The sequence below is a fragment of the Cottoperca gobio genome, chromosome 7 (genome assembly GCF_900634415.1).
Source record: "Cottoperca gobio chromosome 7, fCotGob3.1, whole genome shotgun sequence".
NCBI classification, from domain to species: Eukaryota; Metazoa; Chordata; class Actinopteri; order Perciformes; family Bovichtidae; genus Cottoperca; species Cottoperca gobio.
Window position 1 is genome coordinate 15,370,022 of NC_041361.1, and position 21,442 is coordinate 15,391,463.

A 21,442-nucleotide genomic window follows, 5' to 3' on the forward strand; every position below is an offset into this window, starting at 1 on the left:
AATTAGCTTGTGAACCTCACTGTTCTCCCTTAGTCACCGCTGTATGTGCTTGTATGTGAGTTGGCCCACAATAAGACTCATGCCTGCGTATCCCTCATGGGAGTGCCGTTTTCTGTGGAAGTATTTCCCACAGGAACATGAACAAGTGGCAGTACAACCTCTACTGAAAGTGACAGGTGAATATTCACATGTACAGTCGGGACTTTGGTCTTGGCTTTCCTAGAAGTGCCATCCTGTTAATGTGGTTCCAGTAAATTCTAAAAATGTCTCAAAGAGAGCTGCTAGCCTACATTTTCAGAGAAAGAGGGGGAAGGAGAGAGAACATGGGGCAGAGAAGAGTGCAGGGAGACAGTTAGTGTGTACTGTATGTGGATGTGTGTGTATATACTGTTTGTGTTTTAAATTCTGTCCTTTCCAAACGTCTCCGTCTTTGGCTGCTGACATACAGCCAATTTTATCTTTAGTCGTTATCAGGTGTTGACATGAGGATTGTACGAGGGGGAGGAGTGATGATGAGGACTGCACCATATGCTTGCAGTGAAACGGGTCTCCCGGCTTGTGAACCGTGTTGCATGTCATCCTTGCTCTACCTCATCGGTCACTTTTCAAAGTATGGAGTCAAACAAAAGCAGTAATGACTCAAGAAATAATCTTAAATGATGAAAAAAGCACTGTTTCGACTGAGTTACATGATTGTTGATGGAGGAAAACCCCACAAAATATACATACAGTGGATCATGTGTGTCGGCTTTGGAAACTGTACTGCTAATGCTCAAAATGGGTTGGGGGTAAGTATAGCGAGATTTTATTACACCATGACCTCTTGTTTGTACAAGAGTAAGGTCAGGGAAAATTCATGCCCTGAGATTGAAAAGTCAGAGTCCAAAAAACAAATAAAATATTGAATAGAAATCTGTATTTTGAATCTTCAGCCAAATCCTTGGTTCATTGATGCCTTGCGTGTGTGCGTGTGCGTGTGTGTGTGTGTGTGTCTCTCTGTGTGTGTGTGTGTGTGTGTGTGTGTGTGTGTGCACTGATATCGAAACACAGCTCTAACACTACATTCATACACCAGAGGCTTCGATTAATTTTTATGATGCGATAGCACCACCTACTGGCTGATGTCTGTTTTTTAATCTTCCTAAATCAACTGCTGAAACTATTTGCACCATCTGGGTAATTGTTATCCTCAGTAGTTGAATGTAGCTAAGTACATTTACATACTTAGTATGGTATTTAGGTACAAACTTGAGGTACTTTCCTTGAGTATTTCCCTTTTGTGCTTCTTTATACTTCTACTCCACTATATCAAACAAGCTGAAGGATGATGTGTTCCTTTATGTATCGAGAATAATCTCCTACGTATTAACTTGAATAAACTACGTAAAACCCCTAAAGCCCCTTGAAAATGCTTCTCAACCCTGAAAACATGGCTGTTGTTCTGAGCTCATGAAAATACTTTTTAGAGATATGTGGTTCCCACAGGACAGAGACACTACAAACATGATGATCTTATAGAATATGATGTGTTGCCATAGATTAAACTAGCCAAAAGTATTAGGTTATATAAAGGGGTAAACATGAGCACAACCGTAAACATCTACAGCCATAAAATGCTCCTCACACAATAATGCAGCATAACTATTAATCTTACAAACAATATAATAGTAAAACACTGACGGGGAACATTTTACTGTACAACGACTTTTCATACTTTAAAATGTAGCTGATATTACCTAAATATTTCCACTTAAGTAATGTTCTGAATACAGTACTTTTACTTGCAGAGGAGTATTTTCAGTGTGGTATTAGCACTTGTACTTAAATAAAGGATCTGAATACTTCATTCCCCACTGGTTATCCTGCATTGTTCTTAAGTTTCGCACATGAAACAGAACAGAAACCTGGTCGACGGATACACTGACCTGTCATAACCACTTATCAAACTCCATGTTACCTGCAGACGGAGGTGAATCATTGAGTATCTGGTCTGCATCCAAGGATTGGTCCCAAAAAGTATTCCAGTAATAAAAGTTTCTTCTAACTTTATAAATAATGACTACTTAAAATATTTGCTTGGAATTAGGGTGAAAACACAATAACAGGTCAGAACCACACAAAAAGTTTCTCACACTCTTTCTGATAAAGGACAACATTTACCGCCACACTGAACCCATAATGAAGAGACGCTGTGAAAGTATTCCAGTCAGGCTGCACAGTTAAACAGATGTATAGTTTATTCTGTAAGAGAGTATGAACATTGTAGTATCAGGTGTGACTTTCAGTGATTCAGAAATACTTTATTACATTTTATATACAATATTTTGTGACACTTTAATTCAATTGTCTGATGCCGATACTCAACTTATTGTGAAGGGCCTAAGATGTATCAGGGAAAGGTGTAGGATTCTGACTATGTTCAATATATGAATATGTGAGTAAAATTAAAGTTTTTATACTGGCTTTAGAGAAGTAGAGAACAACAAGTAGAGTTGAGAGTAGAGTATCAGCACTGGGCTATTCAAATAAAGTGTCAAACAGTATTTAGAAAAAAAAGCAACACACAAGGAAGACCCAATAATGAAACTACAATTCACACTTCATCTTCCTACTTCTTACATCACATATCTGAATTTTCCGCCACAGCTTCTTTAGAGACTATTTAAATATAGATCTTTGTCAGTAAGTAACTATGGCCAGAAGTATTTGTTTGTTCATGGATATTGTGCCATCTGACAGAAGTGCAGAGTTACTGCAAAGTACAAATAATGACAAAGCATGTTAAAGTTTCTCCAGTTCTGCCAGATATTTAGTGCTACGTTATTGTATAGTTGTTGCTTGGACCTTGTTGTATTACAAATCTTTGTGTTACGATCATGTGATGGACAGAGCTTCCTGTTTTCTGTTGGACACCAGTCATTAAAGCAACCTGTGTTTTTTCATAATGTGAGCTGTATCTCAGCCTCTACTGAAAGACTCAAATTCACACCGACAGACATAAATAGAAAGAGACAGACAGGAAGGAGAAGAGCAGAGAGACACAATTACTGAGACAGAAACAGATGTGACAACCACAAAAAGTGAAGTAACAGAGAGTCTGATCTGCTTATCGCAGCTCTGTACAGTTCATCGATTGATCAACACACACAAATGCACAAACACGTTCAGATACACGATCGTCACGGTAATAAGGCACATACACAACTAGACCACAATCCAAAAATAGACTTGCATTAAATTTTCCCATAAAAAATATTTTAATTGTGTGGAATGCTTATTTTTGCTGTTGGAATAAAAACCTGATACATGCAATTTAGTCCTGAAACATGTTTTGACCAAATTGTCTTTGATCGGAGATGTAGCAGAAGGTTTGATGAATGCAGAGAGCTGCATTAAGTCTCCCACTCAGGTCCATTTCATTTAAGTGTTTTTTTAAAAGAGGAGGTACTTCAAGATTAAAGTGAAAGTTCCTGAAAAACTAATTTGGGAAAGAAGTACAATATTTTCCCAAACCTGTAGCATTAACACCCTGTTGTTAAGATCTTGTTACAAATCAAAAAACATTTTAATATCAGATTAAACATGTATGGCAAACGGCAAAAAGACTCAACACAACGCCGACTTCAACACACAGTAGTAAAATACTCTCTGCAAAATCATATCAGAAATATTGTTATACATTTTTGGGATTACGGACTGTACATACATACAACCTTTAAACGGTTTCCATCTCAAAAAGTATTATGGAGCTTCATGTAGCTGATCATCAACAGTAAAAATGACATAATATGACTTGTTTATGGTATAAAAAAGTGCCTTGTCATGATGTGTAATCAATATATAGTAGCCTATGCATAAAATGAATTCCTATAAATACTCTAAACAAGATAAATAAAAGATTTGTCAAATACATCGAAGTCTTGATTTTTGTTTTTCCATCAAGTGCTGTTAGCAATGCTATGCTATTATTACAGTGTATTACAATTATGTTCAGTAATCAAGCAGTCTGACCACTGGAAATAAACATTGTACATAAATCCAGCAAGATTTGAATGAAGGTTTTTGTTCCAAAATGCAATATCAACACACTTTTATAGACTAGAGTGTAATTTAAGTTCTCATGGGAGGATATGATGACACCTTAACAGCCTGGATCATTTCTACTTTACAGATATGGTGATGAACTTATTTTTTCATGCATTTACAGCATTTTGGAGAAGACCGCTTAAACTCTTGCTGTCCACTTGAGCACTGACGCTAGACTTCGTTCATGCACTGAATCCTTCCAGTGCACTCTGATCTCATAAAGCTACAGAAAGATTGGCCTGTGCCCCTTAGTCCTCCGGCACGTATAACAGCTCTTTTCTTAGAAAACAGTCATAAAGTCGAGATAAAAAAACAAAACGGCCCTATTCACAAACAGACAGGCCAACTGAACTTCGGTGTCAGAAAAGCCGCAGCCCAATCAGTAGTTTCCTTCCTTAGTTATGTTCTCTCCCTAACATATAACTTCTGTCCTAAATAAAAGAGATATTAACAGTCGAGTGAATTATTACATATTAACAGAGCAATGCATCTGTACATGGCTATTTCTCAGTATGACAAACCTCTACCACTTTTTAATCAAGACCAAAGGATTGATGGGGGTAAAAATACACAAAAATGTAAATAGTGTGATGTCAGTACAAACAGCAGACCTGTCTGAATTGAATTCAGTGAGTGTGTGCTGCTCTTATTATTCACTGCGAGCTGATGACGCTAATTATTTGCTCTCTTATCTCAACGCTCGCACAAAAGGGAATCCTCAGAGCAGCGAAATGGACAAGCGGCTCTGAAAGCGCAGCAGCGTCTGCTTTCCATCCTGCACCATTAAAAAATAAACATTTCTCACTGGGTGATTCCACAGAAAAACAAAACAAAAAATGTGTTACCATGGTTACTCTCTTCTCCTCTCTCTCCATCTCTCTCCGCCCTCATAGCTAACGATAGCCGTAATATGCACTCGTGTAGTCTGACAGGTAGAGCTTTTTGAATGCTCTGTTACATAGCATCCATTGTGCAGCAGGGGTGCTATTACCAGTGTGAATACAACTGGGACTGAGCAGCCTTTGTGTGTGCTGCGCCTGCTGCTGCTCAATCAGAAGCAGATTGTGTTTGAAGTGCTTTTGATATGAGGTTGAGGTTAAGGGTCGGACTCCCACGGGACCGATGAATACATTACATCTCAATCTATGTCTGCAGCCATGGCAATGCAACCTGACATTTTGTTCTGGCTTCTAAAGCCAGAGAAGATGGATAAGATGAGGCATTCACATCCTGAACGCCCTTCTATTGTTCACTTTTCTTTTTTATTATCCTTTTCTCTTTTTTTATGATGCATTTTACCCTGTTATTATCCCCTAAACTGCAAAGCACTCAAACGTGCATAGAAAATGTAGACTATAAACTCCCCTTACTTTTCCTGCTCTCAATTCTCCTGATCCCAATTCATTGATCCCTCATTTTCCATTGCAACTTCGTGGTTTCAATACCACATCAGAGGCAATAAAGAGAAGCATTGCAAAACACATCATAGCTGGTAAGTGTTTGCAGGACATGCCAGCATGAGAGCAATTAAAAAAAAAAAGTCAAAACCAAAAGTAATTGAGTGGCTTTGATACAGCATTAAGTTTAGCTGAGTCAGTGGCAGGTTAAGTAATATGTCCCACGTTTAAAGAGTCCGAAAAAAAGCCAGCTGAAAAACAAAACAAATGTAATGTAACCTGTTGCTGATCTGACAGTTGGCCACTAGGAGCAGTATTGGTGACTGACAGTACAAGATGTTTGAATTCGCAGCAGAACAAGGAGCTCTGTGATGGACAGAACAAAGAGCGCTGATCACCACAGCAACAAAAAAAAGGTGGTGACACGGGGTGAGACAGGGAGAGGAAATAGAAAGTTAGGAGAGAAAAAGAGACAGAGCAGGCACGAAGCCAGAAATTCATCTCATTGCATCAGTCTTGTAGTGATCACCGTGGTTACTACACATGTAAAACGGAAAGAAAATTCTACCTTGTCGCTGGCCTGCTGCCGTGGTTACACGTGAGTGATGCTCAGCGTGGATACTGCACCGAGCCTCCCCTACACTCTCTGCATGAGTCCCTTTGAACTCGGTGTGATAGAGGAAAAAAGAAAACATTCTAAAAAGAAGGAGTGAGGGGGGTCGAACTGCACACGAGATGTATTCTCTACAAGACATGCATGATGTCGGAAGTCAACAGATGCTTGTTGTGTCTGAATTGCCAAAAAATCTGGGTGCGGACAAACACGTGCAACTTTAAAACTCTCGACTCCTGCTGCTGAAACGTTCTCATGCAGGATGTATAGGAGGAAAATCTTAGCATGTAGCAATACCTGCTAATAACAGTCTACCTGAAATATATAATAATGAGCTCAATGTGTGTCTGTTTAGCTTACAATTAACGGCTACCGAGAATAAAGGCTACTGTGACATTATTGCTATGGTTTTGTTGAAAACCTATTTGAGGCCAGGGTTGACTTCAAGTACTGCACAATGCTGCAAACATTTTGAAAAAGTGACAGATTTACACTTTGGGAACATAGAAAAGAAAAGGGGAGATGTTAGCTTGACCACAGCTTTAGCTACTCTTACTGTAGATGGGATTAGAGGAAACCCAAGCCACACTATTCCTATTGTTAGCTAGCAGGCATACAATCTATCTCTTTGATTATTTAGATTCTTTGAATTTTAAAATCAAATCAATTACATTTTCTATATGTTTTTTTAAATCCAACATTAGGGTATAAAAGCTGCTTCAAAGCCTTTTCCACACTGCCAGGAATAATATTCTGGAGATACACTCATTCCTTTTTTGTAATGGCCTTTTAGTAGTCAGATTTAAATAAAAGTTGTCTATTAAGTGCCAATCATGTGTAGAGATTTTAACTGTAGTGAGTAAATATCCATAACATTTCATTTAAATCAGATGAATTTCAATTTGAAAACATAAATGTATGTATATACTAGATTGCTGTGGTGTTCAGGTGTTTTTGAAGCCAGATGTTGAATTGTCAGTAATATCCCTTTCTGTCCCTCCGCGTCTGGAATCCATTTTGAAGAACATCCTGCTTTCCCAGAAGCATTATAAATACGTCATTGTTCTGAGGGGTTGGATTCCCACTGAGGCAACCCATGCAAGAAATGCACACATCCACATTACTTGATTTGGAAATGACAGATGCTGTGTGAGCAGAGGAGATCTCCTCTTTTGTCCACAGTAACAGAGCGATGGCTCCCTTTCGTTCTGCAGCTGGTCTGAACGTAATGAAGTTATAGCTGCAGAGAAAGACCCTAACAGGGAAATCAACTGTGACCTTAAAAGGTCAAAGGTCACATAGAGCGGGGACTTTTTGAACTTTGCCCTCTCCCTCTAATTCTGTATCTGTAGAGAGAGCGAGAGACGGAACAGCTTCACCTGGTTAATCTGCATCCTCTTCATGCTCCTACACCTTGAGCTAAACTCACTGAAACAAGAACTATGAATGGTAAGTCTTTGTGTCCATTGGTAACTTAGTCAGTAAATGGAGGGGATGGCAAACTAATCTTTAGGATATAATAGGAAAATAAATAAAATATCACTTTATAAGAGGGGAAAAAAAGACTTGAGATATGTTGCCGGCATCCATCACCCAATTCACGTCATTTATAAAACAACATGTTAAATTATTACAACTAGATTTAAAACTAGACTTTAGGGCTCTGGATTTAGATTAGATAGATTACACCATTAATGTATCAGCGCCTAGCATCTGTCTTCGGACCAAAGAAAAGGGACATACGGAGGAAGTGAGGAGAAGAGAGGGTTTGTAATATATACACAGTCACATGTGCTTACAGTATAAATTACCGACTGACTCTATAAGTGTCAAAAGTGGTATTTTAGGTCATTTGTGAAAAGTGCGATCGAGAGGGAGGCAGAGAAGATTATGAAGAGAGCTTGCGGATGCTTTCTGAGATGTCTGATATTAAAGGTAAATGTGCTTGTGCAGATCACATTACATTTGTCCTTACTTCTTAAAAAGATCTGGCTTATGTGTATAAGTGAGGAGGAAACTTCAGGAAACGTCAGAGAAAATAATGTGCTCAAACGTGTAGTAGCAGTGTTGTTATGCCTCTTGGGACGATGTTGGCAGTTGCCTTGGAGCGCTGAGCGGGTTGTCAAAGTCCTGATTCTAGGATCCTTGCGGTTGCGGCGATGTCGCAGCGGGGAGGCGCTCCATGATCCAGCTGGTCAGCTCCTTCAGCGTGGACTCGGCCACCTCTGGGAGGTCGTGATGAAGGGCGTGGTAGGCCCCCTCGAAGACCTGGACAGGAGCAATGAGAGTGTCAGAGAGATGGAATGCACGTAACAAGGAAGCTGTTCAAAACTGGTTCATCTGAGCTGAAAAGGGACATTTGGAGAACACCAAACAAAATCATAGGGGCCAGTTGTACAATTAACATTAAGTTAAGATCTTCCTTAAATCGTCCAAGATCAGGTTCACTATATTATTTGATGTTTTCTCCTTATCTTGGTCTTATACTTAAGGAATTCCTTAAAGTTAGTTTAATTGTTGCACAAAAGACATTAGCAACCAAAGCAAGGAACACAACTTAAGGTACTTCTGACTCTCTTACCTGCAACATGGCCAAGTTCAAGGGAGTAAATGAGGAAAATGAACGCATCCCGACGCATACAACCGATGGACGAGCAATTGATTTTACACTATAGTAAACTTGTTTACATAGAATTTCTTTCACTGACATCCATTTAACAGCTACTTCAAGTAAGCTTGAGTTAACTTAAAGTTAAACATTAAAGTTATTCTAACCAGTTTTGTTGGATTCCTTCCTGTAATCTCTTTTTTGGCCAGAACAATCTCTTTCTCTCTTTTACCGCTGTAAAATCTCTTTCAATGCAGTAAATGCCTTACCGTTTTAACTTAGCTTCTGAGCAACATCTTAAGTAGATCCCTAAGCTAAAGAGAATTTAACGCTTCAGTGTCATACTTCAGCAGAAAACTTTTCTCGTGTTTTGTGCAACCGGCCTCTTTTCATTCCAGTTATGTTTAGTCCCTCATGTGATTTAAAAAAAGTGTGAGAACTTCCTTCTTCACAAACACACATCCTTCTGCAAAGAGGAACAATGTGCTTCTGTCACAAAACCAAATTAGTTTTGCCTTCAAACTGTAGAAACCTCCAATACAACCACTGCCCTATTTAAAATGTCAGAAGGCAGCTGTGTGAAGCATTATTCCCTAATGTTCGGATCCTCTATGTAACAAATGTTTGTATCGTTTGTCTCAATGTGATGATTTCATTTTTTTTTGACAAATCACAATTTTAAATAAAGAAAAATAAGATTAAATTAAACATTTCCAAAATCATTTACTTAAAATGTACTGTGAAAAACCCATCCCCACCTTGATTATCTTGTCTGAGCTTGCAGCATTCTCGTGCATCATCTTGGAGCCTCTAATGTCGCACAGCTTGTCCATGTCGCCGTGCAGGAGCAGGAAGGGCCAACTGATGGACGGGATCTCCCTCTCGATGCGCGCCGCCGCCCCCATCAGCTGCATGGCGAACGACACCCGCATGCCGCCGTGGAAGTTCAGCTCATCGGCATCATACGCCTCCACCTGGCAGGAGAGAGAGAAAGGAAAAGAGTTATGGAGCAAAGAGGTCGATACTCAATCTTATCACTATTATTATTATTATGCCTTTGGTGCAGGGCTGATTCTGATGTGTCATTTATCCCTTAATGCAATCAATATTTGACAAACACAATAAACTTTATAGTTTAATCCTAATATGGAAAAAAGTCAAGAGTATACGTGCCTCCAGGGAAAAAAATAGGAACATGAATATAAGAAGACTCTTGGGAAAACTATGAGAGTTGGCAAATTGCAGTAAGGGGTCATAAATAAATGGATGAGGGTCTTTTATGGAAAGAAAAATTAGAGGACACACTGTTTTTCCTACATTAAACATTAATACTTTCAAATTCCATTTGTGCTCTTGCATAAGTCCCACACACACACACACACACACACACACACACACACACACACACACACACACACACACACACACACACACATTTCTATTCATTTTATTATGTAAACACAGCTGATGGCCCACTCTCAGGCCACATGTGCTGCTGCTTTGAATAATGAATGACTGTAAGTCGAGATGTGACACAACACGAGTCAGAGACACTCAGAAACACTGAGCCTTAAATGTGAAATCATTTCTCCTTAACTGAGATAACATCATATCACAAAAGGTTTAAATTACATTACATACAAATAATATTTAAACTTGTTTCTAGACTAATAATCCCACAAAGGTAAAGTTACAGTAACTATGTAGAGTGAAGGCTGAGAAGTTTCTCGTAAAAATGTTAATGATTTATTGTTTTTGTATCAGGCCATATTATTTGTTTATTTATATATGATTTATGTCATAAAACGTCTGGTTGAGCATCCCGGTGGCTCGGTTAGATGATGTTGCACATTATATCCTTATGTATGCATAAGTCGAGGTGGAGCTGATTTTAGCTGCACAGAATGGTCTCATATTCAGTAATGTAACAAGGTGGATCTTTCCACTGTCGCTCGTATCCCAAAGCATATAACAGAAAACACTGTGGGGTAAATAATTATAGCACGATAAAGCCCAATCATGTACGCGTTTGTCATGATGTCATTTGTGGTCTGATAAACGGTAAATTCATCAAATTCAGTGCCCCATATCGATATTTCCCAAGCTACAGTAGCTGTCATAGCCGTGACCCTAAATAAAAAATGTTTTCTAGCAAAGGTTTTGCAACGTTTTGCAAAAGCGCATTTTTTTTCTTTTCAACCTTCAACTTTTTTCCCCCTTCAATGTCCCTGAAAAAACATCTTCAAAGTACATGACTCATGTAGGTTTACTTCCTCCAACAGACAGTAGGAAGCTGAAGCAGCAGGATGTGGGATTCTATTGTTACTACAGACTGTTCTCAAAGGCCGGGTTTGGTGAGCTAATACTTACAGACAACAGTAGCAAAAAGTATACGTGCAAACAGAGGTGGTGTGTAGATGTGCTTGCATGTGTGTTTTGTCACCCTTAAGGTTAATTCAAAGTACACACAGACCGCACCAAGCTATTTTGTCTTCTTGTCCTGTAGGTGACACCGTACATGCACCTGTTTTTACCATTACAAATAACACAATACAAAACACCCAAGGTTATACACACACACACACACACACACACACACACACACACACACACACACACACACACACACACACACACACACACACACACACACACACACGCAAATGGAAAGAATTTGAATGATGTATTGTGGGGTGTGCTTTCCTCCTGGGATTGTCAACTGAATTTGTTGCTTGACTTCACACGAACACATAAAACACACATGCAAGTTTTCCCCTCGAGACCTTGTAAAATCTATTTTCTGCGACGGCCATACCTGATATTCCAATCACAGAAAACAATACAGCTCTCCAACAAAAACACACACCAACATGCGTCTCTCACCTGCTTCTTGTCCCGTGAGACCCATTTGGAGTCGATGGAGCCCAGAGTGAGGCTGGGCAGCAAGTGGTTGAGGACCTTCGCCATAAAAACCTACAACAACAAAACACACAGAGCATTTCAGTATATTTTCACACGTCAACACTTCCCTGATGAATGTTTCTATCTTTCTCGATTTTATTTTCTCGCCCTCTGACAAGCATTACAAAGAGATAGAGTGAGTGTTTGCATGCAGTGTGTTTTACTGTATGTTTAAGTTAGTGCAGGATTTAAAAAACACATTGCTTCATTTCTTAATACATGCAAATAAAAATAAAAACACTTCTCCTCCCATGCAGATTTTGACACACATGTAATGTGTGGGATACAGTAAGAGACAGCTAATGTGTGGCACTTACACAGCTTCTTGCCTTTGAAACATACACAATAAAAGTAGTTGATATTAAAGTCGTCACCCACAGCAGGGCTGAGTGGAGAAAGACGAATGACTCCTGGGTTAACTGAGTACTTGACTGAATAGTATGACTCCGATATGAAGGAGAGAAGAGAGCAAAAGTGAAGAGCAGTGGCGAGAATGTGTGGACGATAGTTGTGTGGTTACCTTGAACGGTGTGGCTGAGTCTGGGTTCATCTGGACCATCGGAGCTATCAGAACCACTCCAGAAAAATCTCTGGGCCTCTCACAGGCCGTCAGAATGGAGATAGCACCGCCCTGAGTAGGAAAAGGCAAAGAATATTTATTTTTGTAAATTAAGTGAATTAAATCGATTTTTTCTAATTCAGGTGTTTAAAACTTGTGTTTTGATCAATTTAATATATATTTTTAAAGGTGTGATGTTTCTTTTTAAATGGATTTCCAATGCAGAAGGATCGAGGTTGTAAGCTGATAACAGTTTTGAGTTTGATTTTCAATTGAATTTTGATTTAGTTAGAGTTTAGTTTTCAGAGTGTTTGCCAGTTTGAGTTTATAATATGTTTTTGTTAGGGGCTGGTATAATGTCTCAGAAGTATGTAGCTACATGTACATACAAAATATAGTTGCAGTACGGCTATAACTTTTAAGCCTTTTGATTTGGGAATCAACTTGAATACTTTATACAAATTAATACAAGGAATAAATACAATATATGCCATGTGCCACAAACAAAATAATATCGTTCATTACAGTGCATGTAGAATATGTTTGAAGCTATTGAACATACAGTACGCTGTGAAGAACATTATGCTGACAACTTGGTTATGTTTGAGCAAACATTTCCAACTAAACACTTTTTCCTACAGGACAGACAAAAGTAACTTATTTTCATCAGACCAACAACTCCTTCATGTTTTAATAAACAGAACTCAAGAATTATGTGTTGATCTACAAATCTAGAAAAGACTCGATCATGAAGATTTATTTTCAGTGGATCCATGTCCCAAGCGATTTGCTGTCCATTGTTGTTTCTTCTGTGTGGTGACCAAAGTGAGTATCAGCTGCTCGAACTGACAGTCATGTGACCTGAAATCAGCCTTTTCATTGGTTTCTGTGTGAAACAGTGTTGCAGAAGGCAGCCTTTCAGTTAAATTAAATAGTTCATATAACAAAGTTGCATGATTTTTGTTTTGTTTTTGTTCAATATTACACGATAGGAATTTATTTGACACTTGGACAGAGCAGCTTGAAATTAGGTCAAATCTGTTTGACTTTCTAGATCTTCAAAGGGCCACTGGTGAGGAATAAAGCGTTCCAGATGGAGAATTACCAAGATTATTATACAATACAATTATACAATAACAATTATTATAATAAAAAAAAGGTAAGATAGAGGTAGAATGTATTTAATTAAACAAGTTGAAGAGTTTAAAAATGGAAGAAAGAGGATGTTTCAGTGAAGGGAACATGATCGAAGCTCCTTCTTCGGCCGGTAATAAAAAGACAGGGAGTGTCAAAGCAAAGTAGGTGAGAGGTTCTGATGCGACGAGCAGTGGGAAAACTCCTCCGAGGTCAAGACGAACATAAAACAATCTGTCTTTTGTTTAGACAGGGCGTGAATTTCCACCCCGCTCTTTTGTTGCTTCTGCTCTACACAGACTGTGAGATAAATTCAAATGTGAACCCACGGCCCTTAGGACACAGCGTGCACTGTGTAGCTGCAGCGAAACAGCAGCACAGGGCCACACCTTGGAACTCAGGCTGACATTCGGGATTGTGATTTAAATGCTGTGATGTTGGGGCTACGATAATTAGCAACTCTGTGGCGGCCAAGACTCAAATCGATTTGCCGCGGTTCACTTCACGTCGTGGTTTCACTACTCAACAAGTGCAAGTGTCTGTGTGGGTGACACACACACACACACATACACACACACACACACACACACACACACACACAACACACACACACACACACACTGATTTTGAATGGGTGAATCTGTCTCTCTTTCTCTCTCTGGAGACTAATTGGCTTCAACTTTGTTTATTGAGCGTTCTTTGTCACTTGTTTGAATATTCATCAGGCTGGGGCCAATGACAGGCTCACTTCACAAAAAGAGGCACCAAAAGATAAAACATTTCCCACCAGAAAATCTCACTTTCTCTCTCACTCACTGCATATGACTGCAAAAAGAGGCATGTTTCTCCTTAACACACACATTTCAACACGTACTCAAAGACACTTGAGCTCACACTATCCATGTGTAAATACCCGGACTCACAGAAAAATTGCCCTATTAAGGGCTGAAATTTCTCGTTAAACATAACAAGATGACACTGTAATTTGGTACAAAAGCCCATTCTGGGCACAACCACGTACTGTACATTTTGTCTAGCGGGCTCCAATGATGGAGAGAGATAAGTGTGAATAGGGAAGACTGGGACAGAGAAGCCCTTTAAGAAGCTGATTAAAGGCCTTCTTACACTTTCTCTCGCTGAACTTTGGTTGAGACGATGAATGCTTGTATTGTATGCTAATAGTGGGTGGACTCGAACTGTCAAAAATTCCCTGAGGAGCTAACATACTGACATTATATGGACTATACAGATCTAACTATTCAGCACAAAGTAAACAAAGAGTGACGAGTTTAGACACAAAAAAATGGCACAATATGAAACAAAAAAGAGAAACGTGGTTTAGTGTAAGAAGAAACTGTACGAGTAAGAGATACCGAGAGAGATGGAGGGTTGACAAGCTGAACAAATACATCGAAAGCCCTAAACAGTGACGAACCATTACATAAAAGTCTGGCACGAGGGAAGTAGGACAAATGAGCCTCGGCCAGAAATACTAATGGAGAAGGAGAGAGATGAGGAAGAGTGAGAAGGAGCCAGAGCTGAGGGCATTTGTCAGCATTCCCATGAGCTGATACAACACCAGCAAACTGCTCCAACACACTGCTTAAACAAAGAAGATGCAGAGATAATTATGAAATAGTCAGTGTTGTGTATCAGACACAGAAGCTACAAATTATGTAACTGTAATTTATTTTGTCGGTTTTAATCAATTCCCATTGTTATTCCCTCGTCCAGATGTTTTGTGATGTGAACTGTGATTCTTCTCTGGAAATGATAAACCCATTCTTCAGCTGGCAGAGCTTTCAAATGTATAAACTGTAATTATTCCCTTATTCTAGGGAGAAAATTATTTCAGAAAAGTTTACAGTCATTCTAGCGGCTTTGTGAGGCTTTACTTAGACACAACGGTACTTTGAGCTAGGCGCCAACGTCAAGATGCTAACATGCTGATGTTTAGCAGGTATAAGTTGAGTCTGAAATAACTTCCTATTAACTATATAGTGCAATATATTTACTGTTTGCCTTTTTTGAGTGTTACTTAAAAATGTATCCACTCTACATAGTCAATGTATTGTAAACTACTTCCTGCTAACAATACCACAATGCAGTTTCTCTGTCATTTGTAGCATCAATATTGGATACTTTAATAATTTGAACTGATTATGTAACTAGAGGAAAAGTCAAAGGATCACCACAGTCATTAAGATTCATCCTCTGGCCACCTTGAATGTCTTTACATAATTTCATGCCAATCCATCACGTAGTTGTTCAGATATTTCACTGACAGACCGACATTAGTCATGCCAGAAGCCTGGCTAAAAATAACACAAAAATGTTGAAGAAGCCCATTTAAATCTACACCTATCTTCCCCACATATAAGAGTATGTATTTGTTTTTGTCTTTCAATTTTCATCAGGAATCTAACTCATGACTGCTGATACATTTAACCTGAGCGTGAACTCTTTGATAAACTACTGGCAGTGTTGCAGGTGCATGGTCTCCTGAAAATTACGTTCTCATACAACAAAACTGAATTGACAATAACGTTTGGAGGGAAATATATTTTTTTCCCGGATTACTTTTGTTTTTGACGTGTCGCAAAAACATTTATAATCGTTTCCTCAAAAGTCCGCGAAGGTAGGAGTTTGGGGTGGATGAGTTGGACAAAGAAACACACACAAAAGGGTTACTATCATACGTAATTGTACGTAACAATTTTTAGGACAAACCCTGATCTTTTTCTAAACCTTACCATGTAGATTTGTTGCTTGAACAAAATCAAGTAATTTTGTTTAGTTTTGGTTTAGTTTCAATTTACAACGTTAACCACGTCTTTAAAGGCCGGTGATGTGTGTTCTTTACTTAATCCACACTGTGGCTGCTAACTGCTCCGCTGTCTCCTCAGGATGTTATCGTTGCAGCTCTGCACATACTGTAGAATCCACAGGGTGTATCCACATGGTCTTGTAGTTTTTGCGTCATCCCGGCCCCGTTAAACAAGATTAATGCAAGCAGAGGAACACGATAATAGAAACAGGATGAGGAGCCACAACACTGGGAAGCTGGGAAATGAGGCCTGTAAAAACACAGCGACACAGCAATTGAATTGGGTTTGGTTTCCCAAACTATAAGGTCTGGGTTTTATTTGTTTCCAAGGAAAGGAGAATATAAAAGGAAGAAAGGCTATGAAAAAGGGAGGACAGGGAGGAGAAACATAATGAGAAAATGTTATCAAATCAAACAAATGAAAAGAAGTACTGGGGAGGAAAGAGAAGACAGGAAATGAAAGTAGGAGATGGTAGGACAGGTGGACTTGCTTACATGACAGCACAGAACAAACATCTGATGAAATGACGCAGTTACAGGAACGAACAGAAGGAAGGAAATACCAGAGAGAAAAGGGGGAACAGGGGCTGAGAAAAGATGGGGGGGGGGAGAAAAAAGGCGAGAGGCGCTGCTGTGACGTCAGTCCGCTCTGCCTTAATATTTACAGTCTCTGATGTCTAAACAGATGCTCAGCCCCCATCTGAGATCCCACAGTTTAATTTACACAAAACTATTTAAGTCTGCGCTCCTACAACCTCAGATTGTTTTGAGTCTTTATATAAATACAGTGCTGCTGGACAGTAGATCACGAGCCATAAAAGGATGCAAAAACAGACGTACAAATTAAATGGAGTGTTGTTTAAAGCGTCTAAAAGCCCAAGTGATGAGGTTGAATATGGAAGACAGTTTCATGTAAAACACACAATTTAAAGACTCAATAGCAGAAAACAATATTTAATCCAATGCCGAACATGGGATTGGAGCATTGGATCCACAAAAAAAGACATTTATATTATAAAAAGAGACGCTGTTCTAGCAAACAGCTTCATATGCACACAGATCATAAAACAATGTGATAAAGCCATTTTCTCACTTTCAGATAAGAAAGACAATAAAGTCATTAATGAAACGTAATGGATCTCTCACTTTATAAGCCATCAGGTCCCCATGATTGTTTGCACTTTTTGTACGTCGCTTTGGACAAAAGCGTCAGCTAAATGAACTGTAATGTAATGTAAAGATCTGAAACTATAAGTCATAATTAAAGGATTCTTCTACTCTTTATATCAAGTTTAACAAAAGTCCTTCACTGAAGACAGAGGCTTGGTTTTTATTTGACCTCAGCTTGGAAAAGTGCTTCTGACAGATGATTTTCATGCAAAAATCATTAGGTGAAGGGTAAAATTGGTACTCTTTCAGTTTGCACATTTTTGTGGGGATTTGCGAAAAAGAGAAAATCCTTTATTCTTAGGATTGCAAGATCATGAATTCCTCCAGTGAATGACGAGCTGTTAAGAAACGGAAATTGTTCCAGATGCTCTGCAGATCTTTTTCCAAACAGGTAAGTGATGGAACAGCACATGGAGGGGGTCGTCCTGATGCATAAAAAAACAAGCTATAAAGACAAAGCTAGTGTTTTGCTGAGGGAGTACCTACAGTATACCATAAGTTGTTCTGATAAATCACTTACTCACTGAGCTAAAGTGTTAATAAAGATACTTGACGTATAAACCTATAATGTATAACAAGGGTTTCCTTCAAGTTAAGCGCAATGTCTCGAACATGTAAAGATATATATTTTCTAACGTTTTTCCTCATTCCCTTCCTTTACAGCGCGTCATATCTTCTGTAAAAAACAATTTTTTCAGTTGAATCCAACAAGCCCACTGAATCACTGCTGTGCTGCGAGATAACAAGGCTCCACACGCTTCGTGGCGGAACAGTTCGGTAATGAATTTGCATTTATCCTCTGTGTTCCCTGCTTGAAAAGAGTCTTCCAGCTGTGAGCTAAAAGACTAAAAACTGGGTATGTTTGGCTGGCCTGAAATATTGTCGATGTTTTCCTGTTTAAAGAAGGTCATGTTTCATGCTCTGCGACAGTGAAGTAAGCATCTTCCTTTTACAACATGAGATGTTAAACTGAAAACATTTGTGCGTTCTGCAGGATCTGAACTGCTTGTTCATCCGACGCGAGCGAGTTCATGGGAGTACAAATTGATTGGAACTACAAACACGGACAGTAATCATTTATTATATAACTCATCAACACTGTATGTGTTCTGTTAGCTGTACTAACAGTTAGTGGGTCACTGAGCACAACAGTGAGAGGCTGTGATGTTGAATGCAGCGCTATGAAAAACTGAATAAACTGATAAAAATAGTTCACTGGCCGGCCTTGATGCCTTTTGTGTCCAGGTGTTATGTAATTTTTTATCAGTAAGAATTCTGGTCTGCAGATTTCAGAAAGCCACATTAAAGACTTGTCAAAGACTTGTTGATGCCATATGCATTGAATTTAACACAATTCTAACTAAATTGAATTCAGTTGTTAGGAAGCAAGGAACAACATATAAATAAATATATTGTTTTTTTTTGCATTTGCAACTGTTTTGCATGTTCTATGTTAAAACATGTTCACTGTACAAAACAACTCGAGTACAGAGGCGATTAGCTTAGCTTAGCATCAAGGCAGGAAACAGTTAGCCTGGCTCGCTCCAAAGTTCAACATCCACATAATAACTGAATATAAAAACAACAATTTGTGTTTCTTAAAGGACGACAGTACTTCTATGCTGAGTGCCTCTGGCTATAGTGCCGGTTGCCTGGCAACCTCACTGTGATGACAACAGTCGCTGCTGGCTGTTGTTGTTCGATCAGAGATAAGTTGCAACCAATTTAATAAATCGATACATTTTTAATGCCACACACTTGCTTCTCATATATGAGGATTTGGTTCATTTGTCTGTTTTTTATCTCGAATATCTTTGACTCTTTGACTGTTGGATGGAAAAAACATGTAATTAATTGGGCTGTGGGAAAATATTTAAAGCAAAAGTTAGACATTTTGGGAAATACGATTACCGCTTTTTGCCAAAGAGTTAGATGAAAAGATTGATATCACTCTCATGTCTGTACATTAAATACACACCCACAGCGAACAGCCTGTTAGCTTACCATAGCACAAAGACTGGAAACAGCTAGCCTAGCGGACAGAAAGGTCAATTTTTGAGTGAGGTCTGTTTCCAGTCTCTATGCTAAGCTAAGCTAACCAGCTGCTGGCTGTTTCTTCATATTTAACAGAGTTACATTAGAGCAGGGGTGTCAAGCATGTGGCCCGGGGGCCAAAACCGGCAAGCCAGAGGGTCCAATCCGGCCTGCGGGATGACTTTGCAAAGTGTAAAAATGTGTTGTTTTGATCATAAAGTAAAATACTGTTCCAGATACCTGTGACAAAATGTGTTGTGCCTTTGTAGATACACTGATCTGTAAGTTGTAATGCACATGTGTAAATGTTAACTAATACTATTGTAAACTGTTTAATCAGGCAACTCATTGTAATCAGTTTGTCCCAAAAAGTCGCTTAAGACTCTTCAGTTGATCCAAAATGCAGCGGCACGTATATTGACAAGAACTAGGAAACGGGATCATATTACTCCTGTATTAGCTGCTCTGCACTGGCTCCCGGTAAAATACAGAATAGAATTCAAAATCCTTCTCCTGACTTACAAAGCAATTAATGGTCAGGCTCCAGCATATCTTAAAGATCTCATAGTACCTTATAAACCAACTAGAGCATTGCGCTCCCAGACTGCAGGGTTACTTGTAGTTCCTAGAGTCTCTAAGAGTACAATGGGAGCCAGAGTCTTCGGCTATCAAGCTCCTCTCCAGTAGAACCAGCTTCCAGTTTGTGTTCGGGAGGCAGACACCCTCTCCACATTTAAGAGCAGGCTAAAGACTTTCCTTTTTGATAAAGCTTATAGTTAGGGCTGGCTCAGGTTTGCCTTGGATCAGGTCCTAGTTATGCTGCTATAGGCTTAGACTGCCGGGGGACAACTCCCTGCTCTCCTTCTTCTCTTCCTCTCTCCTCCCCTCCCTCTCCCATCCTCTGTATGCATTTATGTAAATGTATGTTACTAACTCATCATCCGGGGTATGATCCCCGGAGTTTCTGTGTCTCTCATGTGGCAGGTTGCCACTGATAAAGTTTACGTCAGGATCAGGAATCGTGGCTGCGCCTGCTGCCCTGGTCCTGCTGGACACCGAGAAGCCTTTTTGACATTTTCCTGGATTCATCCAAACTTTCTCTTTTTTTCAACACAACATAATTTCTGTCAAATGTTGTATGTGTACTATGTTGCTTATCCTGTACACACGACATCTATTGCACGTCTGTCCGTCCTGGGAGAGGGATCCCTCCTCAGTCTCTCCCTGCGGTTTCTTACATTTTTTCCCCTTTAATTATGGAGTTTCTTTTAGGAAGTTTTTCCTTGTGCGATGCGAGGGTCTAAGGACAGAGGGTGTCGTATCCTGTACAGTCTGTAAAGCACACTGAGACAGATGTATATTTTGTGATATTGGGCTATATAAATAAATTTGATTTGATTTGTTGAAATTGTTCCTTTTTTTCTTAAGAAATCTCAGGTAAAATTATATAAAAATAAAAAGATAAAATTTGAACATTTTCAGAATGTACTTGTACTTATTTGCACTAAAACGAAGGGGGACATGGGGAGTTGTCTTTATTTATAGGTTATAATGCTGTGATTTTACTGGTCCGGCCCACTTGAGATCAAATTGTGCTGCATATGGCCCCTGAACTAAAATGAGTTAGACTCCCCTGCATTAGAGTGTTATTGATGATCTACCAGAAAGCGTAGTTCGCAAAATGTAATGTAAAATAATCAGTTAAATAATTGAAAAATAACTGACGGATTCATGGATAGTGAAAATAATCCTTAGTTTCAGCCCTACTTTACTTTCACTGAAGAAAACTTTCAAATATTAGGACACCGACTGCTTTATTGACCATTTTTCAAGGTGAAGGTGAACCCAGGGACCGACACAGAGGAGGGTCAGAAGAACATCATGAAACATGACCTAGATTCCAGGTATGACAGGGTAAAGTGAGCACACTGTCTCTTCTCTGTCAACAAATCCTCACACACTGCCCTTTAGCAGGTCTCTGAACTGTAACTGCTCATTTGGAGGTTTTCAGTGACCAGCAGCAGCTGCAGGCTGTGCAGAATCCGTGTCACTG

General features: G+C 39.2%; 1 protein-coding gene and 1 long non-coding RNA gene across 4 annotated transcripts in view; one reads left to right on the plus strand and one right to left on the minus strand.

Moving 5' to 3' along the window:
- The first annotated feature begins 50 nt into the window (after positions 1–50).
- Positions 51–18,082, plus strand: LOC115010506 (uncharacterized). Of its 2 annotated transcripts, XR_003832483.1 has the most exons (4): positions 51–176; positions 7,449–7,545; positions 9,550–9,721; positions 18,019–18,082. It is a non-coding gene; the product is annotated as an uncharacterized LOC115010506 (long non-coding RNA). The 2 variants fall into 2 exon arrangements; XR_003832482.1 differs by lacking the exon at positions 18,019–18,082 and having other exon boundaries at positions 9,550–9,977.
- Positions 2,215–21,442, minus strand: part of mgll (monoglyceride lipase) — a 37,652-nt gene continuing 18,424 nt past the window's right edge. For both annotated transcript variants that reach the window (XM_029435084.1, XM_029435083.1), the window contains exons 5-8: positions 12,186–12,296; positions 11,588–11,677; positions 9,463–9,678; positions 2,215–8,364 (exon numbers count right to left, since the gene is read on the minus strand). In XM_029435084.1, coding sequence (XP_029290944.1) covers positions 8,233–8,364; positions 9,463–9,678; positions 11,588–11,677; positions 12,186–12,296 — 549 coding nt within the window. In that variant the 3' untranslated portion in view covers positions 2,215–8,232. The remainder of the gene's footprint in view (positions 8,365–9,462; positions 9,679–11,587; positions 11,678–12,185; positions 12,297–21,442) is intronic.